The sequence below is a fragment of the Pelobates fuscus genome, chromosome 5, assembly GCF_036172605.1.
Source record: "Pelobates fuscus isolate aPelFus1 chromosome 5, aPelFus1.pri, whole genome shotgun sequence".
Lineage (NCBI taxonomy): Eukaryota > Metazoa > Chordata > Amphibia > Anura > Pelobatidae > Pelobates > Pelobates fuscus.
In genome coordinates this window covers 29,585,298-29,611,392 of record NC_086321.1, presented here as the reverse complement: position 1 = coordinate 29,611,392, position 26,095 = coordinate 29,585,298, and the positions used below count along the sequence as shown (strand labels likewise).

General features: G+C 40.0%; 1 protein-coding gene across 1 annotated transcript in view; it reads right to left on the bottom strand.

Annotated features, from left to right (window-relative positions):
- KIAA0825 (KIAA0825 ortholog) overlaps positions 1 to 26,095 on the bottom strand; it is a 391,566-nt gene that overhangs the window by 239,565 nt on the left and 125,906 nt on the right. Inside the window, exons 12-14 of the mRNA XM_063453688.1 lie at positions 15,704 to 15,817; positions 11,900 to 12,039; positions 3,607 to 3,795 (exon numbers count right to left, since the gene is read on the bottom strand). Coding sequence (XP_063309758.1) covers positions 3,607 to 3,795; positions 11,900 to 12,039; positions 15,704 to 15,817 — 443 coding nt within the window. The remainder of the gene's footprint in view (positions 1 to 3,606; positions 3,796 to 11,899; positions 12,040 to 15,703; positions 15,818 to 26,095) is intronic.

Here is a 26,095-nt window from a genome sequence, read left to right as displayed (position 1 = left end):
ACACACAGGCAGACAGCCACACACAGACAGTCACACACACACAGGCAGTCACACACACACACACACACACACAGGCAAACAGCCCCACACACAGGCAGACAGTAACACACACAGTCACACACACAGGCAGTCACACACACACACACATAGACAGTCACACAGACAGTCACACACAGGCAGACAGTCACACACACAGACAGTCACGCACAAATAGGCAGACAGCCACACACAGACAGTCACACACACACAGACAGTCACACACACACACACAGGCAAACAGCCACACACACAGGCAGACAGTCACACACACACACACACACACACACACAGTCACACACACACAGACAGTCACACACACAGACAGTCACACACACACACACACAGTCACAAACAGACAGACAGACAGACAGTCACACACACACACAGGCAGACAGTCAAACACACAGACACACACACACACACAAGCAGACAGTCACATAGTTACCTCTGACAGGCAGTGCAGCTCCTGTATTCTGGTTGTTGGGGGAAGCGGGGACTCCTTCCTGCTTCCCCTGCAGCAGTTTTCCGGCGCTTTTAGCTCCGCCCCCGCCGCAATTTTTTTATTTTTTTTATTTCGGCCGGCCATGTGTGAGCTGTGTCGGCCGCAGAGCGCCCCCTGCTCCACGGCGCCCTGTGCGGCCGTACAGCTCGCACACCCCTAAGGCCGGCCCTGACTGTGCCATTTAGGAATTGTCACTTTTGGTTCTGTTTATGCAGCCCTAGCCACACCTCCACTGACTGTGACTGACACATCCTGCATGAAAAAATGGTTTAATGTTCAATCAGATTACTGTGTTTACTTTAAAAGTTGTTATCTCTTGCTCTGTTTGCACATTAATCACACAAGAGGCTCTTGCAGGCAATTAACAGACCAGGAGAAAAAAATATATAAAGTGCAATAAAGGAGGTTAGATCTCTCCATACAGGGAGTGTGTAAGGAGACTGTGTAGGTGACAGTGACTAGAGATGTATAAACAAAGTTATTTAACTCTTAAATGATAGCGAATTGATCAGTGAGACCACAGGAAGCTGATCTATGCACCACTTAATTAAACTAAAGTTGTTTTAGTGCTTAGAGTGTCTCTTTAATGCAGGCAAATTACATTTCATATTCTTGGGTCCTGGTATTCATGTGGATGCTACTTTGAGACCCACCACCTATCTAGAGACTGTTGCAGACCACGTACATCCCTTCATGGCAATGGTGTTCCCCGATGGCAGAGGCCTCTTTCAGCAGGTAATGCACCCTTCAACAATGCAAAAATTGTAGAAGAATGGTTTGAGGAACAAAACAAAGAGTTCAAGGTGTTGCCTTGGCCTCCACATTCCCCAGATTTTAATCTGATTGAGCATCTGTGGGATGTGCTGGAACAACAATTCAGATCCATGGAGATCCCACCTCACAACTTAAAGTGGCTCTCTCCCCTTTCTCCTGTTGTTTCCTCTTCTCTTCCTTTTTCAGAATCTGTTTCTCTTTTCTTTATTTTTGATCTAGTTCGCTTTAAAACAAAAGACAAAGTCAGGACTACTTTGTCTTATGTATTTTTTTCCTATGTTTGACAATTGTGAAAAAAGGGTGGAGCTTAAATCAAGTTCCACTTCCTTTGTCAACCTAACAAAAAGTTTCCATCCTTTGTCTAAATTGGCGAGCATAGGGATACACAAGAGGAAGTACTCCTGAGTTTGTCTTAAGTTTTAAAACGAAATAGATCGGAAATGAATAAAAGAGAACAGATTCTGAAAGAGGAGGAGAAGAGGAAATAATAGGAGAAAGGTAAGATTGAGGTGACAGAGCCACTTTAAATGATCTGCTGCTAATTTCTTGGTTTCAGAGATCTTGTGGAGTCCATGTCTCAATGCATCAGAGCTTTTTTGGGGACCTTCACAATATTAGGCAAGTGGTTTAAATGTTGTGGATGATCAGTGTAAATATAGGACCACTCCACACTATTTTTTTTAAAAATCACTGTGGCGAAACCAACCTCGCCACTATGTTCTGGAGAAGCCTGGTTGCCCATCTGCTTCCCCTGGACTATGGCCCTATGTTAAAAAGCTTGATTTTCCCCTGCAGAAAGGCTTGTTTGTGCCTTTCTGCCCGGGCGTTCGGTAGATTGAATCTACCGAACAAACAGACGAATGACCGGACCACCTGGGTATTGAGTGTGCCAGTAATTTACCACCCAGAAGCTGCGGTTAACCGCAGCTTAATTGATGAACGCTGGGTGGCCGTTGTTCGTTTAGCCGAACACGTGGCAGCGGCCATCTTAAACTGCCGAACGGCCAGCTGTGTTCAGCTACAAAACCATGGAACTGAAAACGGACAGTATATTCATGAACACCGCTGAGCCGCCGACCTTCCTTCTCCTGCAATTAGTCATTTATCCGAACGCCGGTCCATTCGGTATTTTAATGTATGAACAGTGTTACCCCAGATAGCTATGCCATGGAGCCTATTCGTATAACGAAAGACTATGTGAAAGACTTTGGCTCCATGGTGATTGAACTGTATGTATGTGATCTGAGCGCCATTCGGTAATAATGTGCGCTCAGATCTAAGCTATATGGGGATATGTTGAATGTATATGTTTTATGCAATAGTTGGAACATTGTATATTTTTATGTATTTTTTTTCTGCCATATGTGTAATGGAGTTTAGCCCTATCCTTGGAGATAATTGAGTTACTTCCCAATTATCTCCAGGATAGAGACGAGGGATTACAATGTGCATGTGGGAGTGTTTACTGTTAAACTGTTTCTATTGGTCAGGGTACAATTTGTGTCTCAGTCTTCCACCAGGTCCCCTATGGGAGTGTCCACCTGGTGGAAGACCTGCATAAATACCAGGCAGGTAGCCCAGATTAAACAGATCACTGCTCGACCCTCAACACGGAGCCTTATCTTGTTCTTGGTAGGATTTATTGTATGCTGTTCCAGTTCGACTGCTAGGAGTGTAAACCATTCATTTGGTGTTTCCTGTTCGGCTGTTCGAAGCATTCGTATGGTTCCGGTTCGGGAGTTTGGAGCATTCGCATGGTTTCCTGTTTGGGAGATTTGGTGTCTTCAGTAGCTGCCTGTGTATCTGGAAGGGAATATCTACTAAACAGCTTTTAACCCCTTTTATGCCCGGGGTGCCGTTACAATCACTATTTAGTAGATATACCCCTAATTAATAAATGCATGCATTTAAACTACAATCCTTATGACCTGCAGCCTTTGCAAGCCCTACCCTTTTTTCCCAGGCACAGTCTGTTCGTGGGTAAATAGCCTATCAGAGGCTTAAGCTATGTCTCATGCATGTGTGCATATGTTCGTGTGCACTTTTGCATGGGCACACACTGCACAGCCTTCAGAAAGAAAGCTGGTCTGTAAAGAGGTCTCTAAAGAGGTATTCGGGTGGAGGTATGCATGTTCAAATAGGAAGGAAGAGATGTAGTTTTTTTTGTTTGGGTGTCCCCTTAATTACTATTTTGAAGTATTGCATAACTCCAGAGCTATGGCACTGACTAACAAGAATGATTTTGTTATATATCAAAAGAAGAAAAAAAAAACACTTTTTTTATTCCATACCTTTTCGGACGCACAAGAAATCCCAAAGATTTTCTTGATCCATGTGTTTTTCCAGGAGGATAGTAAAAGATTTAGGTGATAGGCTACAGCAGGAGAATACCGTCAAGATTGCTTCTGTTAAATTTTGTTCTTCATTGCTCTGTCTTTCCAGCAATAAGTCATCATCACTGGCTTCCAGTCTTTCAGTGACTACAAGAAAAAACAAAACTGAAATGTTTAATAAAATCCTAAAAAGAGATGGGTGTTTAGGTTTTAGAAGTTTTGTTTTGGTAATTTTATACATTTTTATACTCCTTCAGGACGAGGGCTATGGAAAACTCTTGCTATCATGACAATATTGTCAGGTTATTGGTCTTAAATGGGTTAAGCATAGTCAGCAGGGATAGTCGGCCATTAGCACTCCAAATGACTTAGATTATGAATAAAGACATTAGCCAGACTGACTCATCTCCAAATATTTAAAATGTTGAAATAGGAAAACTTCTGGTCTGGCATGTGGCTGGAGGTATAAACATAGCACTCACTATTCCCAGACAGGCAGTCACATGACCTACTTGTGTGACACCTGGTTTTCTATTGGTTTTTCAGATCACCCAACAGACAGGCTCTGTCGCCCAGTGTTGGGACAGCATATAGAAAGTGCAGTGCGAATAATTCATGTTATAGCAGCGCTCAGCATATGACCAGTCTTGGTTGGCTTCCCTGCTGGGTAGCCTGTAATTCTGGCATTCATGCAAGCTGTCATGGCATGTCCATTTAGGAGTGGCTATGTGGCTGTGATGCCGTCTCCACAGACTCATACAAGTAGTGGCCACAAATATGCTGCCCTCATTGACGCCTGGCTGCAAGAATATGTTTGGCGCCCCATGTGGGCATAGTCTATTGCTAACTCCTCCCCTTTACAAACATAACACGTCTAACCACACCCATTTTCTATGGAAACTACTCCACCTCCTTGATTTCCCCAACTTCACCAGGTAAGTGCCAGCTTTGCATCCAAAAGCTTATCAGTGGTAATGTTGTTCCCTGTGTCATCTCTGTCCCCATACAGCTTCCCATCTTTGTCTCAAAAAGTAATCCGTGCCATCTTTTTACCCACACAGCTACCCAGTGCCATATTTGTCTTAAAATAGCTAATCTGTGCCATATGTTTACAAAATAGCTTACCAGTGCCATATTGTTGCCCAAATCTCTTACCACTGCCATCTGTGTGACCAAATAGCTTATCAGTACCATCTTTGTGTCCCAATAGCTTATTAGTGCTATCCTTGTCTCAAACTGCCTAATCAGTGCCATCTTTGTCCCAAACCAGCTAATCAATGCCATCTTTTGTCACACATTGACTAATCAGTGCCGTTTTTCTTTCCAAACAGCTTGCCAGTGCTATTTTGTCCTCAAATATCTTGTCAGCATCATCCTATTCCTAATGCCAGGAGATGTCAAAATCTTTGCCTCCCAGCTCTGCCGCAAAGCACCACACAACAGTGGCGGAGCCTAGCAGGATGGGCGTAGCTTTCCTGCCGATGCCCCTCTATCTACAGAGCGCCTGGGATTACACGCCCAGGATCGGCTCTGCTGTCTTCTAAATTTGGCAGCTCTGTATTGCAGAGTATTAAATATCAATCTACACATAATTGAATTGTTAGAACACAACAAAAGGGTTTTTATTATACAAACATATTTCTGAAGACATTTACTATACAGTAAGTTTTACTCCTGTCAAGATCTATTATTTGCTCAAACACCACAAAAATTCTGAACTCTTAGAAATGAGAAAAATTAGGATAGAAAAGAGATACAGAGGGATTTAGGTTCCACATCCGGGCTGTCTCTCCCAAAGAACACTTGGTGGGTAAAAATATAAATGATAGTAAGTTGTTTAATAATGTCATGCGTGGCCCGCTAAGGGTTTGTAGAGTGAATGCTTATATTACAACCCCAGGATTCGTGCTCTCCTCATGGACTCCAACGTGAACTTTTGCCTGCTTTATTATTTTAGGTTTCTGGTAATACAGTTACCATATGAACACATTTCTGGCCTTTAATGAAAAAAACGCACATGATATACTAAAAGCAGAAAGGCTTCCCTGAAGGGAGAGTATCAATTTTCAGAGGGCACTTCTGTGTTCTTCAAGTTTAAGTACACAATGTCATTTCAAAGCACATATCCAACTGCTTCTCAAGGACCTGGCCAGTCAATAGATTTATGCTTTCTGTCATCTCAGCCCTGTGATAATTAAAACAGCTAGCAGAATTCAATACAACAGAGCACTAGGGTAGTAATGTGATCTTGATCAAACATTTGTCAGTCTTTGTTGAAGATGACAGGTATTTGAATAGGTAAGTGAATGGAGTGTAGCTCTGAATATGAGGCAAGGCGGAATCTCAAGTAATGTTGTATTTCTGACAAATGTTAGAGCACTTTATAATGACAGGATCAAATTACTTTATGTGTAACAGGCTAGGGAGCTAATATGTTGCCTATAAAAAAGAAAATAAAACCTTTACTTAGAGATGTATTTATAGAGATATCCTTTTAAGACTGCCAAAGCATTATGTGACCTGCAGACAGCTAGGGATCTGCCTTTGTAGCTACTCTGGTCTTAACAGTACTGTGGCTTCCCGACAATCTGTATTGACACAGATGAAAAGCAGAATGATAAGGTCTATGGATAAGGACGATGGGAAGGTGGGTTGAAAACATGCATGCAACGATGGTAAATGATGACTTATTGCTGCTAAACCAACTAATGCAATACATGAAAGAAATGCACAAACTCGTTGAGGTGTTAGTAACAGAAAATATATGGAGAGCTGTGACTGTCATTGTAGACTTATGATGCAGCAACCAAACAGCGTATGAGGACTGGCTAGTGGTTTGCAATCAAAATGTAATGTAGAACTAAATCAATGTATGCTGTTTACACAGACTAATTTCTAAACACATTTATTGTAGTTTTAAGGCACATAATTGTGAGTTTTATTGCTGTGGAACTATGCTAGACAAACTAACCATATTGAGCTCCTTGAAAAGAGGGACATTAGGAAAAGAGGGACAGAGGGATTTTGAACCCAAACAGGGACTTCCCCTCCTAAACGGAGACACTTGATAGGTATGTATTGTAGATATTCATAAACATTAAGTAATTTTACCACGAGAAGTGCAAATATATTTTGCACAATGTACAAAGGACATTCTTAAGATAAAGTTGCTGAAATAAAGTAAACCTGTCAAGTAAAGTTATTTAGGTTAATTAAAAATGTTTAATCTGTACATTGTGCTAGAATAAAATGTGTTAAAATGGGATCTTCAAAATATACTTGTTTTGACGTTTCCTTCGCGATCAGTGGTTAGGGGATGCCACAAACCAACATTAGGAAAGATGTAAAGACCTTTTGAGCATATGGGAAGTGAATCATGGTCAAATGGAACTATTTATCCCAGGCAAGTTAGCAAGCCTGACCTGTTGCTGATTTTCTCGTTATACCTTGCTCACATTGCCTTTTTTTCCTCAATGAGGCTGTTAAACGTGATGGTTATATGTTTCTCTTGTGTGCTTAGTGCTAAAATTCCTTGCAGATTGGAACGTATAATAAGCTGAAGGATTCGTGGTGGTCTGGATCTGTAAGGACTTCTGCGTCTGTGCACACATCCTTGGATACTTTAAAATCCAGTCACCAGCTTTGCCAAGTAATGTCAAAAGTTCCCTCACTCTCTGGTTTAATTAACACAACAGTGTTATTTTATCTGCAAATATGAACTTTACAATATTCCCATATGTTACTATAGAGTTGTTACAATTTATACCTGTAGTTTGCCACTGTAATGTTATGTGCATGCAGTGTGTACCACTGTCATTTAATGATTCCGACCAATATTTCATGTAGACAGTTATTAATATTTTGGGTGATAGAATTTGGTTGCTAAACTTTTCAATAGTCTATAACACATGCCTACTCTGCCCCCTCCCCCCCCCACTCTCCTTTTCCCCTCCCCCCCCCCCACACTCTCCTTTTCCCCTCCCCAGTCGTAAATACCTTCATATGACTGTTCCATCCCTATTCCTCAGGCCTTACTTCACAATCAACTCAGTGAAGACTGCATTTTTCCTCCCCACTTCCCACCCACCCTCCCCTCCTCCCGCCCACCCAGGCTCCCCTTAAAGATATAGCATGCTCCCCCAGCTGCTTGAGATTCTCACCCAATTACCTCTTCATTCCCCTAACATCTTACCAATAGCTTCTCTCTGTTAACTCTTTCAGCCATCACCTCCGAACTTCCCCTGCTACCTCTTGTCTCAAATCCCCATGGTTTCCTTTAGATTGTAAGCTCACGGGCCATCTAGCCAAGCACTTTGTATAAAAGAGCTCCAATGGCTAGATATCAGCTTACGGGCAGGGCTCTCTTACCCCTTGTATTTGTATGTGTATATTGTACGTTTCTCAACTAATTGTACAGCGCTGCGGAATCTGTGTGCGCTTTATAAATAGCAATAATAAATAAATAAATAAAAATACAGGTGTGATAAATCATGGAGCTCAGGCAACTTGCCTTCGGACAATAAAGTGCTATGGAAAGTCAAGGCTGTAGTATTGATAAAGTCTGCTCAATCAAATGTCAGCAACTTGTGTGAATCATTCAGAAAACAAAGACAGCTTCTCATTTGGGACTAATGAAGTTGATGACATCATCTACATAGGTAATGTCACAACAGTCGACACAATGGGTTGTAAATGTCATGTTAAGCGTTGAATACTGCTATAAATGAAAATAAACTATCTGTACTTTGTTTTTAACATACTCCTGGTATGGATGTGTTTGTCTTTATCATTTATAAGTTTGTGTGTATATATATATATACAGGGAGTGCAGAATTATTAGGCAAGTTATATTTTTGAGGATTAATTTTATTATTGAACAACAACCATGTTCTCAATGAACCCAAACAACTCATTAATATCAAAGCTGAATATTTTTGGAAGTAGTTTTTAGTTTGTTTTTAGTTTTAGCTATTTTAGGGGGATATCTGTGTGTGCAGGTGACTATTACTGTGCATAATTATTAGGCAACTTAACAAAAAACAAATATATACCCATTTCAATTATTTATTTTTACCAGTGAAACCAATATAACATCTCAACATTCACAAATATACATTTCTTACATTCAAAAACATAACAAAAACAAATCAGTGACCAATATAGCCACCTTTCTTTGCAAGGACACTCAAAAGCCTGCCATCCATGGATTCTGTCAGTGTTTTGATCTGTTCACCATCAACATTGCGTGCAGCAGCAACCACAGCCTCCCAGACACTGTTCAGAGAGGTGTACTGTTTTCCCTCCTTGTAAATCTCACATTTGATGATGGACCACAGGTTCTCAATGGGGTTCAGATCAGGTGAACAAAGAGGCCATGTCATTAGATTTTCTTCTTTTATACCCTTTCTTGCCAGCCACGCTGTGGAGTACTTGGACGCGTGTGATGGAGCATTGTCCTGCATGAAAATCATGTTTTTCTTGAAGGATGCAGACTTCTTCCTGTACCACTGCTTGAAGAAGGTGTCTTCCAGAAACTGGGAGTTGAGCTTGACTCCATCCTCAACCCGAAAAGGCCCCACAAGCTCATCTTTGATGATACCAGCCCAAACCAGTACTCCACCTCCACCTTGCTGGCGTCTGAGTTGGACTGGAGCTCTCTGCCCTTTACCAATCCATCCATCTGGCCCATCAAGACTCACTCTCATTTCATCAGTCCATAAAACCTTAGAAAAATCAGTCTTGAGATATTTCTTGGCCCAGTCTTGACGTTTCAGCTTGTGTGTCTTGTTCAGTGGTGGTCGTCTTTCAGCCTTTCTTACCTTGGCCATGTCTCTGAGTATTGCACACCTTGTGCTTTTGAGCACTCCAGTGATGTTGCAGCTCTGAAATATGGCCAAACTGGTGGCAAGTGGCATCTTGGCAGCTGCACGCTTGACTTTTCTCAGTTCATGGGCAGTTATTTTGCGCCTTGGTTTCTCCACACGCTTCTTGCGACCCTGTTGACTATTTTGAATGAAACGCTTGATTGTTCGATGATCACGCTTCAGAAGCTTTGCAATTTTAAGAGTGCTGCATCCCTCTGCAAGATATCTCACTATTTTTGACTTTTCTGAGCCTGTCAAGTCCTTCTTTTGACCCATTTTGCCAAAGGAAAGGAAGTTGCCTAATAATTATGCACACCTGATATAGGGTGTTGATGTCATTAGACCACACCCCTTCTCATTACAGAGATGCACATCACCTAATATGCTTAATTGGTAGTAGGCTTTTGAGCCTATACAGCTTGGAGTAAGACAACATGCATAAAGAGGATGATGTGGTCAAAATACTCATTTGCCTAATAATTCTGCACACAGTGTATATATTACATATTATGTTGCTCCTTTGTTAACAGAAAGCTATAGCATACCTGTATTACTATGACCATAATGTTCTATTCGATTCAGCCCCCCCATTCTAAAATCAAAACTGGAATGAAGGGTATTGCTGCCATTTTTTTCCAGCACCGAGATTGCTTTTCTGTAACTGCTTGATCTACCTTCCATGACGTCGCCCTGATTATTCTAAATGTTACATCCTCATAGAGGAATATTGAGGACGAAAAAGGCATGTGCTTTATATTGCTTTAAGGACAAGTTATGTACCACTGTGATTGACTGCCAATTATATAAGTGAAAGATATGCAGATTGGACATGGGCAATAGCACAATGTCTTTACTACACATAAACCGTAATAATGCCTCATAAATAAAACCTTAATGGGACACTATACGCACCCAGACCACCTCATCTCAATAAAGAGGTCTGGGTGCCATGCCCCATTTTTAACTGGCAGCTGAACGCATTACCATGCTGTCTCTGATTAACACAGCATGGCACTTTGCCGTGTATGCGCAATATGAAAAGATTGCATTGGCTGAGATTAATCTCAATGATCTGAGCTTCCCCGTAAAGTCCTGCATTGCGACGCTCATTTGTTGGCTGGAAGCATTAAGTTGATACAATCTATCGCAGTTATAGCAAACACTGAGCTTGGACCTCTGTGAAAGCACATGACAAATGACTGTACACAACAATATGGTCTCTCTCATAGCTTTCTGTGAGTATTGCAAATACACATCACACATGAGAGCTGCAAATTGTCTAATTCCTCAAAAGAAGCAATACTATTCAGTATGATAAGAGAAGCAGTGCTATGGCCTGTATAGACTTGCTTATTTCATCTTCTGGCTTACATTTAAATACATATCCCACAAACCTCTGCCAACAATGGAATAGCGACAGATTGGCTGAGAGAGCTCAGTCACTTCCTGGTTCCTGCAAGCAAACTACGTAGATCTTACTAAATTTTACTGGTGGCTTTCGCCTATTGAGACGTTACGTCTGGTCTCACTAGGTGTAGAATTTAGAGGTTCCTTTTTCTGCTCTCTGTATTTTCCTCCCATTCTCTTTCTATTTTGATACACCAATTTGTATATTGCTCTTTACAGGCCGGGGGTGAATTATCTTTGAGGCTACATTTTGCTCCTGAAAAATGTTACTAAACTGACCAGCAACTTTTATAATTTTGGTCTGAAAAAGGTGTCAGAAAGTACTACTGTATATGTTGATTAATGAAACGATATAATCAATAGATCACTGTTCATTCTATGTTACTAAAGCATTTTGGTAGCTGGCTTTCCTACCTCAGTATAATAATCTATTAAAACAAGCAAAGACTCTCATCATTTAGAAACCTCACTTTCTTACCTAACAGAGACATATCGGGGATCTTGTGATGTCTTGTATTTTAATGATACAATCAAAAATTATTTAGAAAACAATTTCACCACTAAGAGCACGTTACGATTTCTCATTTTGAAATATGGCCTAAAATATATATATATATAAGTCTGCTAAGCATACCACACTCTTTTGGGACCCACTGTTTAATGGATATGTCTCCTTACTCACTGCATTGTATGCTTGGTAAGTTGTAATTATTACAATGCAAGATGTTGACGGCTAATGATGAAAACTCCTAAAAATTCCAGAAAGGTGAGAAGAATACCTGATATCAAGATTAGAATACACCAAGTCTAAAAAAATAATCATGGTGAAACGTACATGTGATCCCTGCCTATTATTTGAGGCTTGACAGCGGCACACATGGGTTGAAATGCTGCCAGGATACTTTTGGTGACTGTAAAAAAGTTACGTATTTATTTAGGAAACTATAGTTAAAAAGAAGGTTGGCTAAAAAAATACTTACTTGAGTAAGTCAGCAAAGTTCTTGCAATGAGACAATCAGGATGCAGCAGTGTTTCCAAAAGCAAGTTCCAATTACAGCATGGTTGGGATAAGAGTAGTTTCAGCTGACCCTGGACTGCCATTTTTCCTGCTGATGGAGTTCTTTCAAAACGGAAGATAAAGACAGAATAATGTAGTTAATTTATCTATGAAATGAATAGCCTTAAAGTGCAGATGTAATGCTAACTCATTTAAATGTCAATTCCTCCCAGATTACTCGGAAAATGCTTTCATGCTTGCTTACTTTAAAACTGCTCAGGGAAGGAATTACATTTAATCTCAAGTAGCTAAAAGCAAATTAACATTTGGTAGGCTGCCAGATATGTTACTGACACAAAGTAACTTCACTCATCCATTTTGTATAACCGTGCATGTTCTTGTCCTAAGACAAGACTGGCATAGCAGCCCCTTGAGCTGTTTTTGGATTTAAAACCCCAGTACCATCAGCCAGCCAACATCTACAGGGATTTCAATACAAAGATGGAGGACAGCAGCTTAAAAACATTGGTTTGCACAATCACTTTCAAAGCAATACGTCGGTGACAAGGGGTGTAGTTGGACCCATTAATACTAGAGGTTGGGGTTCACTGCAGCCGCTGGGACTGCATATATAACTATAGACTTAACAGAGAATCAGGTGATCTGTGTCTTAGTTCTGCATTGATCACTCTTCTCTGTCACACATTATAAATAATAATACAGTAACATCAGTGACATTTTGGTCTAAGCAATCTGTCTCAAGTCATTATATAAAAGATTTGTGGGGGATTGACAAAACCTAATGTAATATCATATAATAAAGAATATTTGTGAACCCTAGCGCCATGCAAATGCCATGTATCCCCTGCACAGCCAGCAAGCACCATGCAACTACCAGACATCCACTAACCAACATGCAACTACCAAGACATCCACCAACCACCATGAAACTAACAGACATCCACTAACCACCATGCAACTATCAGACATCCAACAATCACAATGAACATACCAAGACATCCATCAACCACCATGCAACTACCAGACATCCACTAACCAACATGAAACTACCAAGATATCCACCAACCACCATGCAACTACCAAGATATCCACCAACCACCATGCAACTACCAGACATCCACTAACCACCATGCAACTATCAGACATCCACTAACCACCATGCAACTACCAGACATCCACTAACCACCATGCAACTGTCAGACATCCACTAACCACCATGCAACTACCAGACATCCACTAACCACCATGCAACTATCAGACATCCACTAACCACCATGCAACTACCAATATATCCACCAACCACCATGCAACTACCAGACATCCACTAACCACCATGCAACTACCAATATATCCACCAACCACCATGCAACTACCAAGATATCCACCAACCACCATGCAACTAACAGACATCCATCAACCACCATGCAACTACCAGACATCCACTAACCACCATGCAACTACCAAGACATCCATCAACCACCATGCAACTACCAGACATCCACTAACCACCATGCAACTACCAATATATCCACCAACCACCATGCAACTACCAAGATATCCACCAACCACCATGAAACTAACAGACATCCACTAACCACCATGCAACTATCAGACATCCAACAATCACCATGAAAATACCAAGACATCCATCAACCACCATGCAACTACCAGACATCCACTAACCACCATGCAACTACCAAGATATCCACCAACCACCATGCAACTACCAGACATCCAACAACCACCATGAAACTAACAGACATTCACTAACCACCATGAAACTACCAGACATCCACTAACCACCATGCAACTACCAGACATCCACTAACCACCATGAAACTAACAGACATCCACTAACCACCATGAAACTACCAAGACATCCACCAACCACCCTCCAATAACAACACATCCTCCGACCACCATGCAATACCAAGACATCCAGTGACCACCATCCAATAACAAGACCATCCAATAACAAAATAATCCTACAGTAAAATTGTATATCTGTCTAATATAAAAATGGTTAAACAGTCCCAAAAATGTGTAATACATATTGTACGCTAAAAAAAGTAGTTATTGTTTCCATTAAACACCTATTAAACGACATAAAAGCCATCTCTATGAAGTGATGATTACAAAAATTTTTTAGAGTTTGTATAACTTTTTTCTCTTGGGGACTCTCACCACATGGAGACTACACAAAATAAATTCAGTAGCTCAGAGTGACGTTGTGTGTTATGCAACACTTTGCAAAGAAACATGATGCTTTTTATTGGCATCTATATAAAAATAATTAATAAAAAGTCATTTATGGAATATTATGTTACAAATATAGTTCATTTTTTTTCCCTAGGACCAGATGGAGAATGATCAAGTTGCAATATATACAAATTCTTGGCTCTTAAATTAGATGCAGATTGAAATACCCGGTGCAATAAAGATGATTCACTCAAAGTGGAACAAGTACGTGCTACAGAAAAGTCTTGGCCACAAAACTACCACCAATAGATGCATGAAGCAGCTCAGTGTCAGGCATATGGAGAGGCATATGCTGCTTCATAACGAACATAGCTCTATGTGAGAAAGACAAGTCACATAAACAGGGACGGAAAACACATCAAATGGAGTTTGCCCATCATTTTTTACTAAATCAACTATCAAACTGAAATGAAAAAGCTAATCATCTAACTTACCCTTTCACAGCAGATGCAACTAGGAAAAGTGATATTTATAGGTGTGAATCAAGTTGGTCTTATGTGAAGATGTACAGTTAATGTTAGAATGTTTCCTATAAACTAAATGATTAGTCCTATACGATGTTACTGTGCGTTTCTTTATGATTGTCTATGAACTGTATTACATCCCAGATCCAAGTATCAGAAAAAGTCCCTTTATCCAAATGAATCTTTAATTTGTCAGCACAAAGTCCAGCTATTGCATTATACTCATGATGTGTGCAGCAAATAATTACTGTAAACCACGAATTTAGCCTAAACTTTCATTTTAGGGACACTGGAAAACAAATAAATGGCAAAAAAAATACCCTGATTTTATTCTCTGCCTAATGCTAAATGTAAGGTCTAAAATTTCCACTCATCAGTGGCCATTGGTCAGTGCAAGTTAGGCCCTGGCATGTCGAATTCACCTCAAGCGAGTGTGTCATAGACTCTGCAGGCTTGCAGTGGGGGGGCAACTTTTAAAGATTGGCTAGGACATTTGACATTTTAAGCCCTGCTAGATGTATTGCTTTTTGTCAAAGCATGGAAACATTCATTGTACCATAACATCATTTTGTGACTCCCACTTCCAACAGGCAAATGTGAGACGTAACAAGAAACATTCTGCTGTAGATTTATCATGAAAACCAAGAGTTCCTTGAGCAATGTTACATACAGAATGAAGCCATGATCAGACTCTTATGAATGGATAAAACATTTGAAATAAATACGTAACTTTTCATAAAGGTAAGTGGACAGATAGGCCCATTGGGAGGTTCAGGCCTGGCAGAGGAACTTTAATAGTTAAAGGGACACTATAAACACCTAGACCATTGCAGCTCATTGAAGTGGTCTGGGTGCATGTTGCCAGGTCCCTTACCCCTGCAATAGTAATTATTGCAGTTATTGAGAAACTGCAAATCTTCAAAGAACAGAAAAGGGGAGTGAATTCTAACCTGGAGTGTATAATAATGAAATACTAATTAAATTGTATTATTACAGCATTCTACTAGTAAAAACGTTTACATCGTTCTATAACAAACACTCACCCAGCGGAAGGAGGGAAGAAATTCGGTTTAATTACAGTAAGCCAGTGCAGGGGGTCTCCAGCTGCTGCTTCTGATGTGTTTGATTCCATTTCTATGAAGATCTTCTTACAGACCCTAAATATAGACAATAGATGGTATTAAACTAGAGTTGAAATGTGCACTTTTTACTTTATCTTAGCCTAAAAATCCTGCTAGACATATACTGTACACCAGGGCCTCAGTACAGCAGCTTTGTAACAATGTGATAAACCTAAAATGCAGTATGAAGTCATAAACTCCAAAACAAAGATACTCCAAACATTGTGGACCCCAGGAATGGCAATCTGACAAGGCCAGTGGAGACCCTGGAGAGACAGAATAGTAGAAGGATAGGAGGAGACAGACGGGGGGGAAAGCTTGTGGTGCTCACATATTGAGCATAGACCAATAGCCGTATTGTTTCACAGCTGGGGATAAATGAAGGAGACTGATTGATGCTTTCTCACTCAGCTTTCAATCAACAGTGTATTAAGAGGGGGATCCCCTCCATGGCCATTCTGTACATGCTGCTCAGGGAGGGTACTGAATACTATATGTCCACCTCTCTGTACATGCTGCTTGCTTCCTCTACAGTGAGACATTGTAGCACACTACAATATTGGTAGGTGGGGGTTAAGAGACACTCAAGGAGTAAAGGAGGTTAAGGCAATCAAGGGGTGAGGGAGGCATGGTGAAGCATCAGGGCCGGCCCGTCCATTGGCCTCAGTGGGGCAATGGCTCCCGGCGGCACTCCCTGTACCTTTAAGAAATCTGAAGCAGGGCCCAGGCCACGTATTTGCACATATATATATATATATATATATATAGCGAGTACTGCTACATGTATGTGCTTTTCAGGGCCCTGCTGGTGTGCATAATGGGAGGGAGTCCTGAGAGTATTCTTACAATCCCTAGCAGCAGCAGGTATTCCTTTCTCGCGAGCAGTGAGAGCGTTACCACGGGTTCGGCATGCATTGTGTGCCGCGCGGAGCGTTGACATTGCAACCCATGGTAAACCTTGTGGCTCGCGTGAGAAGAGTACCTGCTGCTGCTGGGGATGTAAGATCACTTTCAGGGCTCCCTCTTCACTGTCCTCCTGCTCCACTGGACCACCATGGATTCATGTATCCCTCTCTGCCCACAGGTGAGAGGCAGGGAGGGGGAATAAGAGCAGGGGGGGGGGGGTGATAAGTGCAGAGAGGGGGGAATAAGTTAAAATAACTCAAATTTACTTATCACCACAAACACACATTGCACGCACTGCACTGACACAGTCACTGCATTCATTATACACACAAACACTGCATCCACTACAAACACACACTGCATCCACTGCACACACACTACGTCTACTATACACACTCCATCCACCATACACACACACTACATCCACCATACACTCCATCCACTACACCCACTATACACACTACATCCACTATACACACACTGCATCCACTATCCACACAAACACTCAGCATCCATTATACACACACAATGCAATGCACACACTGCTTCCACTACACAAATACACAAACTGCACATAATACACACACTGCATCCACTACACACGCTGCATAACATAATGAACATGGGCGTGTTTTGGTTGGTGTGGTTTTGTTGGAGTGGGGACAGCATTTCATGTTTGGACCCAGGCAGCACAATGCTTTGGGCTGACCCTGGAGACACAAAAGGGGGTAGAGCGACACACAAAATAAATTTACATTTTAGGGGTGGTAACACACACCCTGAGTGCCAAATAAACTAGGTACATCTCTACATCCAATTAAGCCTATAGTTTTATTTCACTTTTAATTACACTGTCTCAGAAGGCTCAAAAAAAAATATGAGCAAATAAGAAACAAAAAACATTATACACCATATTCAAAGGTATATACATTAAGTTTAAATATGATGCCATGAATATAGACATGAAAATAATTTAAATAACGAGCTACAGTAGTTATTACAAAAGACGGCTTTACATATTTAAAGTTAGTTTTGCATTTGTGCCCATTTATATTAAATATATCATGCTATTTTCCTGAAAAGTAAATTGCCACAAATAATATTTTATGAAATGTCTGCAGGGAAATGCCAATTGTTTTCTTAAGACTAAAATATCTACCTAATTGTCCCAAAGTAGATTTTGTGCGCTTATGTCTTAATTGACTCATATCTTACTTATAACGAAGACACAGTGTGAACAAGATCCGCACTCTTTTCTACAATGCTTGACATTTGCTAATGACCCTAAAATAGGTAAAGAAGATTTTTCTGTGTAAACTGAACCAAACACTATAAAGACCATAATGAGATGGCAAAACTGCCTGTGAAGTTGCGTAGGTGGCAGTTGGCACACAGCTGATGTGTTTTACTGTACGAAATACAATAGATAAGAAAGAGCAGTAGCATAATCACCATTTATTTTACTTCTACACTAGATAGGTATTTACTGGAGATCCTTATTCAAGGTAAAAATGTTTTTTAGAACTATCCATAGCTATTAACAACCAATGTGAAACATAATGTGTGTGTACCTGAGTATATCTGAATAGTGCATAACAGCAGAATGGAAGGGTAAAAACTGACAGGGGACCAGAGTAGCAATGTGCACAGGCAAATTATCAGCTGGGACTTGTTTATGGATCTAAGAGCTGCACTAAAGTCCAGAACTGAAAATATTATTTTTTTTCTCAGGACTAGCCCATAGACTCATTACATGTAGATTGCTGTGACAACCTAAATAAAATACAAATAACCAAATCACAGCAGACAACATACAGCAACTTATTTTACCACAATGACATATTTATAAGGGGTTGGGGAAGATATTAATTAACACATAATCTCTCTCCTGCCTGCAGAATTAGCAATATGCAAATCTACCCAAATATGCAAATTATCAAGCCTTGCTATTCAGGTAGTGCATATATCTGTTGCTGCAACCAACAGAGGGCGATATACAGGCTTCATAGCCAAATCCTCCTAGTTGGTAGCAAGCATCAGCCAGACAGGAGAGCACACAAACAATTAACAATAAATACATAATGCACATACATTACACACACCCTGCACCTACAATGGGCACAGGGTGATTTAAACATAGGAGTCATCCAGGTATCTAATTAAAGTGTCCATCCTATGTTTCCAGTGATGCTGGCTACCGTCACATCCCCAATGAAAAATTTACAATTTAATGCAAGCATGTTTTCAATGAGGTATACCTATTAAACAGTCATTTTAATTTTATTATTTTTACATTTGGGCATTTGAAGGCCACTTTAAGGTCAAAATAGCCAAACTATAAAACTTCTATAAGTCATATTTGCTTTCAGCTCAGGTACTCTGTCCTTAAATAGGAAATTCCATTAGAATTCTCACTCTAATAAATAACTCTGCTTGTTGGATTCCCTTATATCAATAGATATATAATATGTCTTACCTTCAGTCATAATTAATAATAATACATAAACTCAATAAAATAAATTAAATAAAACTCAAACAGCAACCCCAAAACATACACATATCAGATTCAAGGAATCGCAAAAAAACAAAACAAAAAAAACAGAACAGTTATATATGATATATGAACTACTAAAAATTTTCAGCAATACAAAAATGCAGTTGATTTATTTTTCCTACTGCTATCCTTCAAAGGTTAAATATGCTGAATTTACAGATTTACAGTGCCCAGGGGCCTCAATTCTAATCATTTCAGGAAGAAAAAGAACATATGGTTTAGAACTTATTCAAAAGCCTGTATCCCTTTGTAAGAATCGCTATTTGCAATTCCTCAACACTATTTTAACAGTATTCCTGATTTCTATATTAGTCGGATGATAATATAGTAATAATAGGCTTTGGTGTGTACATATCTGGTAGTAAATATCTGTGGTTTTACAATTTAAGGTGATTTACATACTCCAAAATCAGCTGATCACCAAATTCTCCAGATTAATCTAATTAAATATGAACGATAACTTGGAACATTTATTACACTTTAAATAGAGACAGAGACAGTAAGGATTGTATCTTCTCTTGTCTGTCTCTGTACACAGAGGTTAACTGTCACTGTACCTGGGTCATCAAGACGTCGTTCGGCCATGAATGTTAACACTGTATGGCACTCTTGCATGAATTTTGGAGCACCGTCCTACTCCTATGCCTACTCCTATGCCCCAAAAAACGGACGGCATCACGCATGCACCCATAGTGCCTCATCCTGCTGTCATTTATGATGCCTTTTAAACTACCTTGAGTTTGCGTCATCTTTCGACACAGAAAGACGCTGCGTAAACAGGCATAATTGGTCACGTGTGTTCTGGAGTCGCATGAGTGAAGTGGATTTCATGTGTTGGAAGCAGGAAAATTGGGCAAGTGAAAATCTAAGAGACTTTGACAAGGACCATAGTGATGGCTTGCTGACTGGGTTAGAGAATTTACAAAACAGCAAGTCTTGTGGGGTGCTCCTGGTATGTAGTGGTTAGTACGTACCAAAACTGGTGCTAGGAAGTACAGCCGGTGAACCAGCTTCAGGGTCATAGGTGCCCAAGGTTTATTGATGTAAGTGGAGAGTGAAGGTCTATCACACAGAAGAGCTACTGTAGCTCAAATTGCTGAGAACACACAGTGCATTGCTGTTTACAGCGTATGGGACTGCGTAGCTGCAGACAGGTTAGAGTGTCCATGATGACCCATGACCACCTCCGAGAGCATCTCCAATGGGGATGTAAGCACTAGAACTGGACAATGGAGCAATGGAAAAAGATTGCCTGGTCTGATGAATCACGTTCTCTTTTAGATAAGGTGGATGGCTAGGTGCATGTGTGTTGTTAACCTGTGCCCTGGGTTGACTTTTTCTCCAGCCTGGCCCTGCTTGTGGTTGTGATGCAACGCATCAGAGCTGTTTTGATAGCATGAGGGAGATCTACACAATATTATGCAGGTGGTTTTAATGATGTGGCTATTCAGTGTATATATTTCCAGGTTTCCTTTAGTTCATTGGCGTGTCGTGGCTTCTGTATATCCAAGTGGGCATTCCTTGTGTTTGTGTCTATTCTGAGTTCTGATTCTCGCTTTTCTAACTGCACTTGACTTCTGTAATTCTGACCTTGGCTTCTCCTATGATATTGTACCTTTCTGTGCATATGTGTGTTTGACTAGGTTTGCATGCATTTTAGGGTAGGGTTAGCTTTGAAAGTAACAAAGGATCAATACAATCTTACACCAGACCCGTACAACTGGACTAGATTGTCAGCATCTGTAACTATTAACTACTACATAAAGGTATCCACACTATGTTTAAGAGTCCACACTACCTAGTGAAAGCTCTCTTTTTTCCATTTGACCAAAGGGGAGACACAGCTCTGTAATCCAAGTTTGGAGGACTGAGGGAACAACTACACTTAAAGATATAATCAATGCATCATTTAAATGTTACAAATAGTAAAATATGTTTGTAATATAGTCAAGGGATTGTGAATAACGTTCTGTGCAAATATGCTAGTATAAATTTTATTTATAAAAATAGCAGCTGCTACACTAAATGTGTAATTTTCCCACAAACACACGTGACACATTTTAGAAAATAGTGGAGCGCTATATATTTAGTGTCAAAACCATTCTGTGCATATATATATATATCTATATTTCTATATATATACCATAAAAACACTAAGCTTAATTTCCTCTTTTGAGCAACTTCAATCAAGCGTATATCCCTTTAAACAAAAACATAAAGTGCAAATCTTTTAAATCAGTTAAAGTGCATGCATTGCCAATTAAACGCTCACAATTTCCAGAGCTATGTAACCTAGCTCTGGTGCGTATCGCTTGTTGGTCCGTTTTGGGCGACCACGCCCCTTGTCGGTGTAGTAGTTATAGTGGTGACATTTTTTCCTCTCCCCCTTCCTCTAGTTGTCTCAGGGTAAAAAGATAACATTCATATAGTGTAGATCCACTTATACGTTAATAAAATAAGTTGTGGGTAATTATCATACTCACAGACATAGAGCCTGCTTGCTGGCTCAGTAAAGATGCTTGGTGGGTTTAAGGACCACACACCCTTCTTTAGAATTGCGGGAGTCCAAAATAGTTTAAAAATACTTTATTTCGATTTAAACATCAATATATTAAAAAACCAATACCAAATGGTGTATAAGAGTCTGTTACTAGTAGTGGTCCTTTTTATTAAAGTGGATCTACACTATATTTGTATATTTTTACCCTGAGACAACTAGAGGAAGGGGGAGAGGAAAAAGTCACCACCATAACTACTACACCAACAAGGGGAGTGGTCGCCCAAAACGGACCAACAAGCAATACGCACCAGAGCTAGGTTACATAGCTCTGGAAATTGTGAGTGTTAAATTGGCAATTCAAGCACTTTAACTGATTTAAAAGATTTCACACTATTGTACTTTAAGTTGTAGTTTGAAGGGATATACGCTTGATTGAAGTTGCTCAAAAGAGGGAATTGAGTGTTTTTATGGTATATATATTATGCACAGAATGGTTTTGACACTACATATATAGCGTTCCACTATTTTCTAAAATTCATCATTTAAATGTATTGTCAATATTATGTGAAAGGCCTGTGGTTTGATGAAGATGCTGATATGTTTATGCTTTGTTACTAACTTGTAGTGGTGGCCTAATTTAACTAATATCAATACGTTTATCTATTTATGTATTTTTTATATGCAGTGATCTGTGTGTTTTATTTGTCCATATATCCCACCAAAAAACTATCATTGTCATAATTTCTTACACTTTTCTCAGCAATGTATAGTTATTGTGAGTTTGTTATACAGACTGTAATTGCATTCTGCACATGTAACCTGGCCATATTTCTGCAGGCTGCAGATACTAAGAGGGGAAGACGGCATGTGACAAAGGGAAGGAGAAGGCAAGTTGCATGGGAAGGAGGTGACCCACTGACAGAGGGTAGATGTGAGCTAGTGATGTATATATATATATATTTTATATATTTATTTGTTTTTTTAAATAATTTTTATTTTTCATTTTGTGAGCAGCAAGGATTTTATTTATTTGTAAAAACTAGAAACAAAAAACAACTAGAAATGGAAACATGTTAAAAGGCCAGGGCATTACAAGTGAATTGTAAAAATAGAAACATTATTTAATATATCCTTTTTCTCTGTATAATTCCTCTCTGGTTAATTGCCAGCTGCATAGGACACAGCTTATGATATTGATTGACAAGGAGCTAAGCTGAAGACTCCCAAGTAGGTGTGATTTTTTACATTCTATTTTATTTTTTTACACCTCACAAACAGATGTGTTAAATGTTTAGAGAAAAAAAACATCCAAACGCAACACAGTAGTCTATTTTCTTTCTCTGTAATTTTTTTCTCTGCACCAAACAATAATTTAATTAAAGGACCACTCTAGTGCCAGGAAAGCATACTCGTTTTCCTGGCACTAGAGTGCCCTGAGGGTGCCCCCACCCTCAGGGACCCCCTCCCGCCCGGCTCTGGAAAGGGGAAAGGGGTTAAATCTTACCTTTTTCCAGCGCTGGGCGGAGAGATCTCCTCCTGCTCTCCTCCTCCGATCCTCCCCGTCGGCTGAATGCGCACGCGCGGCAAGAGCTGCGCGCGCATTCAGCCGGTCACATAGGAAAGCATTCATAATGCTTTCCTATGGACGCTTGCGTGCTCTCACTGTGATTTTCAAAGTGAGAATCACGCAAGCGCCTCTAGCGGCTGTCAGTGAGACAGCCACTAGAGGACATAGGGGGAAGGCTTAACCCATTCATAAACATAGCAGTTTCTCTGAAACAGCTATGTTTATGAAAAAATGGGTTAACCCTAGAAGGACCTGGCACCCAGACCACCTCATTAAGCTGAAGTGGTCTGGGTGCCTAGAGTGGTCCTTTAAGCAGTTTTGGTTTACAGATCATATCCCTGCAGTCTTATTGCTCAATTCTCTGCCATTTAGGAGTTAAATCACTTTTGTTTCTGTTTGTGCAGCCCTAGCCACACCTCCCCTGGATGTGACTTACACAGCCTCCATTAAAAATATAGTTACATTTTTAAACCATTACACTTGCTATAGTAAAAAAATGTGTTTGTCTTTGCTCTTTAATTGAACTTTAATCACACACAGGAGGCTACAGTAGGTCCAACAAGATATTAAAGGGACACTATAGTCACCTGAACAACTTTAGCTTAATGAAGCAGTTTTGGTGTATAGAACATGACCCTGCAGCCTCACTGCTCAACCCTCTGCCATTTAGGAGTTAAATCACTTTGTTTATGAACCCTAGTCACACCTCCCCGCATGTGACTTGCACAGCCTTTCATAAACACTTCCTGTAAAGAGAGCCCTATTTAGGCTTTCTTTAATGCAAGTTCTGTTTAATTAAGTTTTTCTTATCCCCTGCTATGTTAATAGCTTGCTAGACCCTGCAAGAGCCTCCTGTATGTGATTAAAGTTCAATTTAGAGATTGAGATACAATTATTTAAGGTAAATTACATCTGTTTGAAAGTGAAACCAGTTTTTTTTTTCATGCAGGCTCTGTCAATCATAGCCAGGGGAGGTGTGGCTAGGGCTGCATAAACAGAAACAAAGTGATTTAACTCCTAAATGACAGTGAATTGAGCAGTGAAATTGCAGGGGAATGATCTATACACTAAAACTGCTTTATTAAGCTAAAGTAATTTAGGTGACTATAGTGTTCCTTTAACAGAGCAGGAGATAAGAAATGCTAAATTCAACACGCTATGTAATAAGGGAAGCTAAAAAAATGCAAGCTCTGTTGTCAGGACGTGTATAAGGATGCTGACGAGCCATAGTAGCCATAGCCATAGTAGGCGTGGCTATCACTACATAAACAAAGTAATTTAACTTTTGGAGTTAACTTAATTCATTAAAGTAAAGCTGTGTTGGTGCTTAGACTGTCTATTTAAGCACATTCCAACATCCCCCTTTTTTTTCTCTTCTTTTTATATTAAATTATCCCTGTCATGGATATTATATTTTAACAAAGTGAATTATTTTTACTGCACGTTAAAGGGTTGCTCCAAGCAGCATGACCTGTTCAGTGATTTTAATAAATCATGGTGCCTGGAGTCTGTCTGTGGAGCGTTTTATTATAAAAAGGCTGCACATACGAAGAGTGGCTCCTTTGCTCCCAGAGTTATAACTTCACCTCCGGCAATGTCACTGAGGAGTCATCGGCCAGCCCAGTCTAGAACTAGAGTGCCGGCCTGGCCAATGCAAATTGCAATTATTGGCTGAGGGTGGTCAATTGACTCTCTCAGCCAATGAAAAGCGACTTAATCAGGTTCCAGCTTCTGCAAGCCTGATGCATGTTACAGCCATGTTTAAAAGGAAACACAGCACCAAGCAGGGCCAGGTAAGAGGGCAAACCAGTGCAAAACGGTTTGTCCCATTACCAGAAAATGGCTCCATGGTACTTCTAGCATCGTTACGATGCTTGCAGTAACACCTTAATTAACAACAAGAGCAGTTTATTTGTAACTGAGACTAAAATATATTCTCTTTTCAATTATTGTTTTACTTTAAAATAAATAAAAATCACAGTAAAAGATAGACACTCCAAGCACTATAAACACTAACGCTTATTAAGGTTCAATAAAAGAAAAGTGCGATTTAGCAATTTTGGAAACATTGACCAATTACAAAATAAAGGGCGTTGCATTTCTTTTAATAAAATATTCAATAAATCTATTAATTTAGACACTGACAATGAAAAGTTAAACATAATACAAGATTTCCTATATGTTTGTTTTTATACAGAAGTGTCACTAGAAACAAGTGGTTGTGCCTAAAGGAGACTGTGTTGTATTATGTGCATCCCCTTTACACAAGCAGTGTATATTATTATTATATCATTTATAATGGGTACAATGTAAAGATGGTGAATAATATATATGGGTAAATTCATGAACAAGCAGTAGTTTTGATAGTGTGGTTTTAGGATCAAGCATACAGATTGAATTTTCTATATTTTTATATATACAAAAAGAAGTGTATCTATACAACTCAATGAAGTGGTCTTGGTGCCATGTATCAGTAGTTTTAACCCTGCAACAGAAAACACTGCCATATTGCAGGAACAGAAATGTTTTCATTGCAGACCATCGGACTGCCACAGCATTTTGCCGTTCATGGACACTAGCCTCCCGATATTTTCCTGCACTGATGATCTCAGCCAAAGAGGCAGAGCAGCAGAAGGGAGAGCGGCACGGTGATGGCTAAAAGGTAAAACAGGGGGCGTGTCTAACTTCCGGCACGGACGGTCGCATGGAGTAGGAGCTCCGCACACACCCGGGCCAGAATACCTATTTAAATAGCTGCATTCCCGAATCCACACCCTGCTACCGGAG